Source organism: Lithobates pipiens, unplaced genomic scaffold, assembly GCF_037356315.1.
Source record: "Lithobates pipiens isolate NorthernLeopardFrog02 unplaced genomic scaffold, aLitPip1_a1.2 Scaffold_1, whole genome shotgun sequence".
In the NCBI taxonomy this organism is placed as follows: Eukaryota; Metazoa; Chordata; class Amphibia; order Anura; family Ranidae; genus Lithobates; species Lithobates pipiens.
The window spans coordinates 70,307,324-70,320,434 of NW_027507685.1; the positions used below are offsets into that span (position 1 = coordinate 70,307,324).

Below are 13,111 nucleotides of genomic sequence, written 5' to 3' on the forward strand. Positions count from 1 at the left end.
CCAAAATTCCCCCCAAAAAACGACAAGGGGGTTGTGAGGAAGAGGCCCTTGTCCCCATCAACATGGGGACAAGGTGCTTAGGGGTGGGGGGGCAGAACCATGTTGAGGGGATGTGGCCTGGTATGGTTCAGGGGAGGGCACTCCTCCACCCCCTCTCTTTTCTGACCTGCCATGCTACATGCTCTGCTAAGGGTCTGGTATGGATTTTGGGGGGGTGGGGGACAGATTCCACACCAATTATTATTATTTTTTTATTATTATTTTGGCGTGGGTCTCCCTCCAAATCCATACCGGACCCAAAGGACCTGGTACGTATTCTGAGGGAGGACCGCATAGATGTGAATCTAGACTTACCACTGACAGTTGCCTACAATGATCAGCTTTGATTAATTAGAAACCTTTATCCCAATAGGAAAAAAACGGTTCGCTGTAATGTTATTGAACTACCCACTTTTTTTTTTTTTTCATGAAGGAAATGCCCAGTCTGTAGGATTTGTGGCTTAACAAAATCTTTTCAGTCCACTGTCACCCAAAAAGTGTATGAAATTGATCAGTTTATTATCTGTTCCACTAAGAATGTTGTCTATCTCCTGGAGTGCCCGTGCCATCTGCAGTATGTGGGTGGGACTAAAAGGGTACTACGTGTTAGAATTGGGGAGCATTTAACCAATGTTAAGAAAGGGTTAAAACACCATCATTTTTCTAAGCATTTGCCCTATGTCATCATAAGCATCCCGCTTGTTTAAAGGTGGTAGAAATAGAGAGCTTTAAGGTGCACTAGAGGGAAGTAATCATTTCGCACAAATCTCACAATGGGAAACACGTTGGATTTAATAATTGAAGTCTTATAATCCGTTAGGATTGAAAGTTGAGTGGGACATTAATTCCTTTATCAATAATATTTAAATACTGATGAATTTTCTATTTTATCCATTATTTATTTTATATGATCTTTGTAGAATAGATTGATATTCATGCGTTTATATCTGCGTAGTAATTTTATTGCTGGTGATTTATCATCAGCATTTTCTAGGTATCATATCCTCAATTTATTTTGTTGGTTTTCATTTTTTTTAGCTTGAATCTATGCATTTATGTATGTATAGAAGGTTAATGTTGATGATTGTCATTAACATTTTTATGTAAACCGATGGCGCTATATCTTTTTCTGAATGGGCTTTATTATTTTGTTTGGACATTTAAGTCCTGCTAGGGATTACGGTACTCACTTAATTTAAACAGTTAATTTTAACATTCTTATTATACATATTTCCTTGGTTTAAATTCTGTGGACTTTTGTCTGAGGTAGCTGCACTGGTTAATGTTTGCAGGTGCATTTGTTCTGTGGAGAGTTGGGAGAGGATGAGTGCCCTCTGGTGTCGGCTAGCCTGTACTCTATAAAGATCTGTAGTTTTCATTCACTGCTACTCAAATGCCACAGAAAGACATTCCATTGAACAAAACATGCTTTGGGTGGAGAATAGCTGTAACATCGACACAGCTGCCCTGAGCACTGGCGGTGTGTTTTTTTTTTTTTTTTACCGCTTGGGCTCCAAGAGGCTTCCTTCCTCCAGGCCATTTAACTTTAACTAGCGATTGCATGGCCATGCAATACTGTACACAAACAAAATTTATGTCATTGTTTTCCCCACAACTAGAGCTTTCTTTTGGTGGTATTTGATCACCACTGGGCTTTTTTTTTGTTTGCGCTATAAACTAAAAAAAACAAAAAACATACATTTTGAAAAAAACAATATTTTTTACTTTCTTTTATAAACCATTATAAAAAAACAAAACGAATTTCTCCATAAATTTAGGCCAAAATGTATTCTGCTACATGTCTTTGTTAAAAAAAAGTGTATATTGCTTAGTTTGCGTAAAAGTTATAGCGTATTTTTATTTATTTTTACTAATAATGAGGATGATTTGCGACTTCTAGCAGGACAGCAGGCAATTTAACACTGATACTTTGTGGGAACTGACATCTCCAGTGACACTACTACAGTGATCAGTGCTAATAATATACACTAACACTGTACTAATGACACTGCCTGGAAGGGGTTAACATCTTGGGTGATCACAGGGTTAAATGTGTGTGTGTATAACAATGTTTACTATGTGTAATGTGTGCTGATTTTACTAAGGAATGGGCTGGTTTTTATTCTCTGAACACAGACACAGCCCCACTGTTATCTATTGGGCGGTCGGATGGAAACAGACTGCCTGTCCATTTCCATCCGACCTGCCAGATGGATAGGGAATGGATTCCCTATACTGGATCAGATCAAATGTTGGCAGGTGCCGTTCCATAGGGAAAAATGGCTGGTTCGATTAGATCTGCCTGAAAAATTGACTTGTGCGGACAGACTGTGTGAAACCAGCCTTATAGTTTGGCGTTTAATACCACTTTAACTAAAAAATGTTTTGACCAAGCTTTTACTTTAAGCAACCCTCTACGACTTGAATGCAAAAAAAATAAAAAAATAAAAAAAAATAACTGCCAACATGAGGTAATAGCTGGCTGAAAGAGATGACCCCATACATTAATTTTCTTTTAAAGAAAGACTCCAGTGCAGAGCCGACAAGCAGCATGTGAGGCTGCTTGTAATGAGGCTTGTAATCCTTACATAATCCTGTGTTGGCAGCACCCGATTTTGTGGCTGAGCTGCAGGGGATGTGTGCTGGGACCTGCGGTGGAACCTCAGAGGATGGTCAAATACAAGCCCCCTGGCCCAAAATGGCAGAATGACTGGCCAGCTTTGCACTGGGCTCTCAAAATGCCGCTGGAGACTGGGAGCTAGAGGAATGGCCACCACTTTAAAGATGGCTGACATGGAAGATGGCATGAGAAGGAGTAATATATGGCGTGTGGGGTTCCCTGAGGAAGTGGAGGGGAAACACCCAGAAGAATTTCTGGAGAACTGTGGTGGTTTAGGGTGGCACAGTGGTGTAGTGGTTAGGACTCTTGCCTAGCAGTAAAAAGGGTCGCTGGTTCGAATCTCAACCACAACACTACCTGCCTGGAGTTTGCATGTTCTCCCTGTGTCTGCGTGGGTTTCCTCTGAGTAGTCCGGTTTCCTCCCACACTCCAAAGACATGCAGGTAGGTGAATTGGCTTCTGTCCAAAATTGGCCCTAGTATGTGAATGGGGACCTTGGATTGTGGGCTTCTTGAGGGTAGGGACCGATTTAAGTGTACAATGTACAGGGATAGGGACAATTGTAGACACTTGCTCAGGTTGAACTGGATGGACTGGTGTCTTTATTTAACCTGACTAACTATGTAACTGGCATGGCAAGCACATGGCTCCTGATATTTTCTCCAAAATGTTTGCTACTGAACAGGAACACCGTGTCCGGGGCCGCGTTCTGCCAAAGGGAGCACTTCCCAGATCTATGATAGCAAAGATACTACATTTCCTTGACTGGGAGAATATTCTGAAGGGCGCTAGGACTGGCCCTGAGCTGGAGTTTAATGGCTACCGAATATCCATTTACCCCGACTTCTCAGCTGCCACTGAGAAACAGAGGCCCTCATTTCAACCAATAAAAAAAGTGTCTTAGGGATCTTAACTTGATCAACAGTATGTTATATCCTGTACATTCTGGAAAAGCCTACTTTTTTACAACTCGTACTGAAGCTTCAATATGGCTGGATGCCACTGGGGTGGAGCTTCTTCTCGTCCCCCCGACCATATATAAGGAAGCAATAGACTTTAGAAAAGGGACTTTGAAAATGCCTGCTGTTTTTTTTTCCTTTTCTCTCCCCTGGATGAGTATATGCTTCTTTCCCCTTTTTTTGACATTTTCTCCCTTGGGTAACATTCTGCCTGGGATTCACAACCATTTTTGTCTGGCAGCTCAAACCTGATTGAGATGCTATGTGGTCCTGAGATGCCATGTGGTCCTGTGTAACTACATTAAGTCACACATCCATTACCTCTTTTGATACACAGTTATGGAAGCAAAGTGCCTGTTGGGGCTGGGTGCTGGGAGGGAGGATTGGGGAAGTTTTCTTCGTTGGAAAATGTATTAGTGTCTGGCTGGAATTATCTATATTCAGTGTGGGTGCAACAAGTCCTATACAGTTATACTGCTACTATGCTCTGTATGTGTGGGAGAGGAACTCTGGGGCACTGATCCTTTGGCTCCCTGCGTGCCAGGGGGAGATCACCTGCATGGAGGCGAGTCTTAGCCCTTGTACACACGGTCGGACATTCCGACAACCAAATCCGTCGGATTTTGTCCGACGGATCTTGTCCGAAACTGTTGCATACACACGGTTCGGACAAAGTTGTCGGAAAATCCGATCTTTCAGAACGTGATGACGTAATTTCGTTACAATGGGACTACGTTTAGGCTAGTAGCCAATAGCTTTGATGTAGGAATTTGATCTGAGCATGCGTGGCACTTTGTCAAACTGGTCCGATCGGACATACTCCAATCATGTGTAGAGAATTCCGATCGGACCAGTTTGACGAAAAATATTTCCAGCAAGTTGGAAAATTTGGTCCGACTGATATTCCGACGGAAACAGTCCGATGCATACCACACACAGTCGGATTATCCGACAAAACGGTCCGATAGGACACATTATGATGGATTCTCCGACCGTGTGTACAAGGGCTAAGTTTTGGCCTGGAATGCCAGAGGCCTCAATTCCAAATGTAAACGCTCATTGTTTTTTATATAGTAAAAAAAAAAAAAAAAGTATAAACCGTATTTAATCCTTCTGCAGGAGACTAATTTTCTCTCGCTAAAAAAGGGCCCATATCGCTGGAGCTTACGATGCCAGTTTTTCTTCATATGCTAGGGGGATTTACACATTGGTAACAAAAGCTATGCTTATCTCCAGACATGCAGTTAAGGGGAGATATGTTATACTGGTGGTGCAGGTGATCAACAGGTACATCATGACCTTTGTAAATGTATTTGTGCCTCCTCCCTTTTCGCTATCCCATTTGGTTGACATGTTACCGGCCACATATGCGATAGTGAAAGGGAAGATTTTCATTTTGGGGGATTTTAATGCAGTGGCAGACTCTGCAAAGCCAGGGATCTGTCACTGGTGGATGAGGCTAGTTGGCTACAAGAGGAATATGTAACGATTAAATTTACTGAGGCGATTAATCATTCCTGTTTTGATATATACTGCGCTGTGATAGTAAATTTTGTCGAGCTGCCAACACCGCTTCTAGACAAAAAAGCATAAATGAAAATAGAAAAAATTATATGTGTAGCGCTTTAACAAAAACAGGAAATATTTGTTTTAAAAGATTATCCGTATCACCATATAAATCTTAAACCAAGAAGGATCATATTCCCCATTAATCATTTATGGGCTAAAAATTGAAATACTGGGTCTCCTCCTATCCAATGAGAAGCCTTTAAGGCCACTCCGAGGAGGGTGTTTATGGCGGAGGTGAGTGGGTTCAAAAAACAGTCGGCCTCTACAGTGCAAGATGGGGAAGTATCACTAGCAGAATATGTCCGGGAGCCCACTAGAGGGAGACTGCTGACACTACAGCAAAGAACTAGGGAATACCGTACTGTTTTGACTGACCAAACCACAAAACCAAAACCAAGACTTGCACAGGGAAGGCACATCTTTGGGGACAAGAATAGCAGGCTCCTGGCGTACCTGGCAAGGCCAGAATACATCCCTGTGTATAGTAGAAGCGTATATGACAGGCAGGGGTCTGAGCTTTGTAACTCGGCTGTAATCCTAGGAATCTTTACTCCATTCTATAAGGAACTTTGTGTTCTGTCTTGTTGTGGGGGGAGAAGCATTAGAGACTTACCTGGCTGATATTGACCTGCCTATGCTGACAAACGAAGGCAGTGCTACTTTAGAAGCAGATATCACTGTGGAGGGGGGCGATCTCTTCCTTTGCACCTCGGAAATCTCTAGGTCTTGATGGTCTCCCCTCAGAGTGGTACCGCATTTTTAGATGTGGTCTAGCTCCTGGGCTGCTGCGAGTGTTTAATTCAGCTAGGTTGGATGGTAGATTGCCATCCTCTGAGGGAAGCGTTGGTCGTTCTGATCCCAAAAGGTGGGAAGGATCCTCGGGAGTGTGACTCCTATCGTCTGATCTCGCTGATGAATGTGGATACCAAAACTCTGGCTAAAATTATTGCAGGGAGGTTACAAACAGTTATCCTTAAATTGGTGGATGCGGACCAGACAGGATTTATCCAGGGGAGATGTGTGCAGATGAACATTAGGAGAGTCTTTGTGAGCCTCCAAACTGTACATGACAACTCCGGGACAAGAGTAGTAGCCTCCTTTAGATACAACAAAGGCATTTGACTCAGTAGAGTGGGCATACTTGTTTTGCCTTTTAGAATCTTATGGCTTGGAACCTGTCTTCATCCACTAGGTTTAGGCTACTGTATACAGATCCACTGGTCAGAATAAGGGTTAATGGTGGTATCACAGACCCCTTCCCTATATCCAGGGGAACCAGGCAGGCATGCCCACTGTCACCCCTCCTGTTTGCTCTGGCCATAGAGCCCCTGGCAGTAGAAATCTACTCAGTCGGGTCTGCGAATTGGGGAGTTTGAAGAACGGGTGTCTCTCTATGCAGATGACATGCTTTTGTATCTGCAGGATCCAAGACCCTCACTTTCGGGGGGCCTTCGGGCTGATTCAGGAATTTAGAGATTACTCCGGATTTCAAATCCATTTGACAAAATAGTCCCTTTTTCCCATAGATGATCCATTGGTTCTCCTATCTAAATGTCCCATTCTTTTGTCTACTTCTTTGAAATATTTAGGAATTGTGGTACAGCTCCCTATTTCACGGTTTCTGGAGACTAATCTGTCATCAATGATTTGAGCCTTTAGAGAGAAGGAATTTGCTGGTCACATTGATGGGACGAAATAAATTTGTTTAAGATGAGTTTCTCCCTAAATTTCTCTACATCCTCTCGAACTCCCCAGTCTTTGTGACACTGCATATTTTCAGAACCATTGACTCCATTATTGTAGGATTCCTGTGGGGATCACAAGCCCCCGGAGTCTCTCTAGCTGTTCTAAAATTACCAGTTACAATGTGGGGATTGGCCTTTCCGAATTTGCTCTCTTATTTTTTTGTATCACAATTGTCCTTTCTACACTGGCGACTTTATCCCCAGACACCCAAATGCCACTACTCTATTGGAAGCAGCAGTTGCCATCTCACAAGAAACCCTACTAAATATGGTCTACAGGAAGGGGATCTGGGGGAGGAAGGTGGGATCAGTCATGGCACTTTCTGGTAAAATATTCAATTTCTGTTCCCAACAGAGGAAGGATGGGCACCTATGGCTATCCCCAAATAACCTTTTGTGATGTAATAAATTCTTGGAGGAATTAAATTAACAGGCGGACAGATATGGGCAAAGTATGGTATAAAATATTTACATCATATATGCCAGGACAACAGATTGTCCACTTTTACACAACTGAGGAAACAATTTGGAATACCCAGGACCTGGCATTTCTGCTATGCAGTGGTGGCTATATTTGGGAACTGAGGGCCCCAAGTACAGAACATGGAGCTGGAGAGGGTTCTAATTGACCCGGATCCAACTAAACAAATTTCTAGATACTATAGGGCAGTGGGTCCTGGGAACTCAGGGTTGCTATCCGAGGCCAGGGTTCAGTGGGTGACTATTGTGCCAGAGTTGTCTGAAGAGATATGGCAGATAGTTCTGGATACTTATCTTGTATCGGTCATCTCTTCCACGGATAAGATGATTTAACTTCGATACCTTCACCAGATGTACTACACGCGAACTAGACTATACTGAATGAGTAGGAGAGACTCTGCAGTCTGTTATAAATGTATGGGGGAGGAAGGGACCTTCATCCATATGGTATGGGAATGCCCTAGAACAGTGATGGCGAACCTTGGCACCCCAGATGTTTTGGAACTACATTTCCCATGATGCTCACCTACACTGCAGAGTGCATGGGCATCATGGGAAATGTAGTTCCAAAACATCTGGGGTGCCAAGGTTCGCCATCACTGCCCTAGAATAAGACCGTTCTGGTCTCAATTGACTGAATTTATTTCTGATAACGTTGGCGTACCTAATATCTGTTCTCCCTTGCGTTGCCTCCTAGGGGTCTTTGACCAGGAGGAGATGAATGCATACACTAAACTGTTCGTTAAGATTCTATACTTTTGGAGAAAGAAAAGTGATAGCCAGGCACTGGATTTATGGAGAGCAACTGACAGTAGGGATGTGGATAAAAGTAGTAAATGCAGATGTACTTTTATATAGGATGACATATGAGGCCAGGGGTGCCCCCAAAAAATTCAGGAAGGTATGGTTTAGATGGGTAGACTCCAAGAACACACTGGAGGAAGAAGGGGCCTAGAGTTGTGGACGTACCACAAGAGATGAATCCCAATGGCAGAGTCCAGGCAGATAATATTCTAATATTGAAGTTGGAAGGGTGTAGCAAGCTATGAGAAGCTGTATCCCATTGCCCATGGCTATCTAAAATAAATGTAGAAATCCCCTGGGGGGGGGGTGGGGTTCTGCCCTTCATGGAAGGGGGAGGATTGGTTTACTTATATTGCATAAGCGACAAGTGGGGGGGGGGGGGGGTTGCACTGATTGGTTTCTATTGTTTAAAAAATAAAAAAGCAGCTGTTCCAGGGTGCGGGATAGGGTTGGAGATTCAGGACATTATGGTTATGGAATGTTGATGGTTACATTATTGTCTGGATCACTATGAATTCACTGCTGACTATACTTGATATAATACCTGCCCAATGTCTTGTATGTTTAATTTCTGATATGCTAAATAAAAACTTATTTTCTTTTTCAAAAACATACAATGACCAGAACTGAGTAGCCTGAGCTGTGCACAACCACCAATACAACATTCTTTTTTGTTGTTGTTTTGAAGACATTGAAACTCAGAATCTAACATTCAGGCTCTAAAAAAAAAAAAAGGTAACCAACAGCTAGTGGCCCATTAGGATGTTCAATTGTTAAGACTGTAAATTGAAGTAGACCTTAGATCTTGTGTGTTTGGACCGTGGAGGTCTTCTAGTGGACAAAATGTAAAGACATGGGTGGTCCGATCAGGTCCGCCTCTGTTTTTTTAGGTGGACCAGTTCAGAAGCTCAATGTAAGTCTATGGACAGGCAGGTGTAAACATACATGCTTGCATTTAAACCTAATGTCTGAGTCTGAAAAAAAAAGGGGAAAATGTCTGCACCCTTTTCAGTTTTTTTTTTCCTGCTAAGTGTGACAGATTGGAGGTAGTCTGATGTTAATATGTGCCTGCCTTTGTATCCAATATGGGTTTGCAAAACTCGGGTAACAAAAAACTGAAAGGACACGGATGCCACAAAAGTGACTTCTGTTCGGTTATGATCTGCAAACAGATCCCCTGTTGACCAGAAAGAACACGGCCCATGTGAAAGGGGCCCTAAGAATGTGGTTAGAATTTGCATCTGTGATTGGGCTAAAATAATCTCTGAGGCTCAAATGGGACAAGTTAAAATTCTTTACATAAACTTTCATGCAGTTAGTTCAGGCCATTGGAACATAAAATAACCAAAGAAACATTTATTATCCTTCCTTTTAAGTGCCATTGTTTAAAACCAATTATTTCTAGTTAGCCGTTTTTTGTCACACACTTTATATTTAATAATATTGAACCAAAAAATAGTTAAGAATGCAGTAATCATTTTTACAGATTAAAAAAATAGCTTTTTGTTGTAACCATCTGATCTTAAAAATAGACAATAGGTATGAAGCCGAAAAGACGACTCCTTGCATGAAAATGTCCTCAACGGTACCACAATGACCAGTTCTTTGATTGTCCCTTCAAAAGAGGTGCATAAGTTTGTGGTATTGGTATTTTGCTAGTGAGAGAGAACGTCATTTGTTATAAAGGTAGTGTCAGTTACAGTCACTTTTTCGCCATCTGGGGTGAGGTCAACTATGGTTTTGCCTTTGATGGACGTTCCAGAGATGTCCTGCATAATACTGTCTCTTCTCTCATTGAGTTTTGAAGATGAGCGTCCAATTGTACCGCTCTGGCTACCGTTGGTTTGAGAGCACATGTTGGTGACCTTGGCTGGTTTTGATTTGGGGTGGTTATTATAGACTTTGTATTTCATGAGTAGAATAAAAATGAAGACAAGAACAGAGGCCACAATGATACCACCTATGATAATGATCATTGTTCCACCAAGAAACTGAGCATGGAGGGATCGACACTGCTTATACTCCTGTTCGGTTGTAAATTGTACACAGCCTATCACCCGGGTTGCAGTCAAAGCAGTTGTGCCATCGTCATATACCGCCAGGACACACAGGTCATAATTACGAGATGACACCAGGTCACTTAGGAAAAACGATTTGCTGGATGATGGAATCATTCTGTAAAGAGAATACAAATTGAAATTAGAACATGAGTCTTCCATAAACCTGCCTTCATTAAAAAGTTTGGACTTATAACCATTTAAAATGTGTCTGAACTAACAGCCCTTTGACCTGTTGAAAATTAAAGGGCTTTAGCGGATTAAAGCTACCAAAAAAGTCAGTCTCACATCCTTCTCCTGAAAGATGGATACAAATGTTTTTTTTTTTTTTTTACAAAATGAGGGAACTCTGTTTTGTTCAATTAGTTTACCAGTTCATGTCTGAATAAGATTTAACCACACAAAAAGGTATTCCTTAATTTTGTCTGAAAGTCTTCTGTGACAGAATGCAGGAAGCTGAGCATTGTGGCCCAATCCACTGGTCAGGTCATAGTTGCAATGCTTTGCAGTCTCCAATTAACAAATGCATGTGTTTTTTTTAACCAATATAGGTTCAATTGTTTTTTTGTTTCTGCAAAAGGTGGAATTGTCCTCTAATAGTGTCCCCTCCTGTAGATAATTACCATTTTCTTCCCTCCCTGCTACTCAGCACTGGAAACTAAAACTTTGTATTTGCAGGGTTGAGGGTGTCATAAGACAGTAATTCCAGATACGAGAGTATCCCGTTAAACCTGGGTACCCGTTCCCACTTCCTCTAAGATCACCTAGACGATGACTAGTAAAGGACTGTGCTGGATCAATGGACAAGTAGTAAGTGTCATCTTATTAAAAGTCAGCAGCTACGGGCAGCCTGGCGGTGGTGGACGTGCTCTTGGGGCAAGACCCACGTAAATTGATTTCTAGTATATACAACCTTTTGATCAGACCCCCAGCGATTGTTTTGACAGAGGCCCTTAGGGGGAGGTGGTTGGAGGATGTTGGAGGACTTGAGGATGATGAGTGGGAGGAAGCCCTGGACGCTGGAAAAAAGGTCTCGCCTAAACTTTCGGATCGCTTCACCCACCTCAATATCTTACATAGAACCTATTTGACACCGGCACGCATTGCTAAATATAAACCAGGGTACAGTCCCCTCTGCCCCAGGTGTGGTAGTTTACAAAGCACTTTTTTTCATATCCTGTGGTCTTGCCCGGTGATCCAGTGTTTCTGGTCTCAAATTGTTGGATTCATCCATGATAAAATGGGGTCCCCTCTGACGCTGTGCCCCAGGCAGTGCCTCTTGGGAATTTTCCCTGATCCGGACTCGGACAAGTACCACAAGATTTTTTTACATGAGTCTTTGCTCCTGGCTAGGCTACTGGTGGCGAGAAGGTGGCTACAAATCCAGCCCCCCACGTTTCAGGAATGGGTGGCTGCGATTAATCAGGTACTCCCATACAAGAAAGAACTGTATGCCCACAGGGGCTGTCATGCTAAATATGCTAAAGTCTGGGATGTATGGTTGAATGAGGCTGCTACCTGTGATGAGCCTCCCTTATAGGGCTGGGTGCTCCTGTGTACTTGGCCTGGGGGGGGCCGGCGCCGCGCTGTGCAATGATGATTTCACAATGCTGCTATTTGTGATCCCCTGCTGTAGTGTCTCCTAGAATTCGCCTTCTGGACTGGGTCTCCTGGCTATTTATGTTTGTACTATTTTGTCTTTATATTTTATTTCTTTTAGTTCATTACTCATATTGATGTGCTGGGGACCTGCGCGCCCCCCCTGCCGCACAAAATGTACTTATTCTCACTCTCCCACTGTCGTGATCATTGTACTGACCAATGTCTGTATATTACCTTTTTGTTCTTCTTGTATTCTCAATAAACCACCACGCTGTTTGTAAAAAAAAAAAAGTCAGCAGCTACAGCATTTGTAGTGTCTGATTTTTATTGTTTTCTAGAGTGAAGAACCGCTTTAAGGCATAGGACCAATCTACCCTGTCACATGGGGAGTCCATAGCTCTGCATGGGCTAAGACTGTAGCAACTTTTAGAATACACATAGGGCTTTACTTTTGCTCCTAATGTTAGATTCATTAAGTTTTCACCTTATTCTAGTTCCATTTTACTCGTTATTGCACAAAACTAGGAGAAAAAAAAACACATTTTAAAGTACTTTTGATTTTTTTTGGGGGGGATTTCTACTGACTAATGCTGCGTACACATGACTGGACTTTTCGACGGACTAGGTCCGACGGTCTTCCCGACAGACATTCCGGAACGAACGGACTTGGCCACACACAAGCGAATGGATTTTTCAACCGGACTCGAGTCTATCGGCAAGATTTGAAACATGTTTTAAATCTAAAGTCTGTCTGATTTTTACACCGCAAAGGTCTGATGAAGCCCACACACGATTGATTTGTCCAGCGGATTTGTTCCCTCGGACCTAGTCCGTCAAAGTCCGGTCGTGTGTACGCGGCATAAGACTTGACTCGTGCTACAACCTCAGAACAACATTTTTTTTAACCCACTAGTTAAAATATTTTTGCTGTAATTATTGCTTTGTTTAGTCAGACGTATATAATTTTTTTATTACAAATAACAAACCATATAGAGTAAGGACAAGTAGCTCCAGTGTTAATATGGATAAACAGGCTAGGAAAATGGGACAAGCATATTGCTGCAGCGTTCTGCTTTCAGGAATTAAAATAATTAAGAGGATGAAAACTGAAGAGGTACTTGCTTGCACATACCGTCATAGCTGTCTTCTGCCAAGCAGATAAAACATTTCAAAATTGTATTGTCACATGAATAGTGGGAGGCATCAGTGTGTCCCGCAGTCTCCAAACAAAAGCAT

General features: G+C 42.4%; 1 protein-coding gene across 2 annotated transcripts in view; it reads right to left on the reverse strand.

Annotated features, from left to right (window-relative positions):
• Positions 1 to 9,557: 9,557 nt before the first annotated feature.
• LOC143932790 (leucine-rich repeat and fibronectin type III domain-containing protein 1-like protein) overlaps positions 9,558 to 13,111 on the reverse strand; it is an 897,047-nt gene continuing 893,493 nt past the window's right edge. For both annotated transcript variants that reach the window (XM_077455856.1, XM_077455875.1), the window contains exon 6: positions 9,558 to 10,391. In XM_077455856.1, coding sequence (XP_077311982.1) covers positions 9,872 to 10,391 — 520 coding nt within the window. In that variant the 3' untranslated portion in view covers positions 9,558 to 9,871. The remainder of the gene's footprint in view (positions 10,392 to 13,111) is intronic.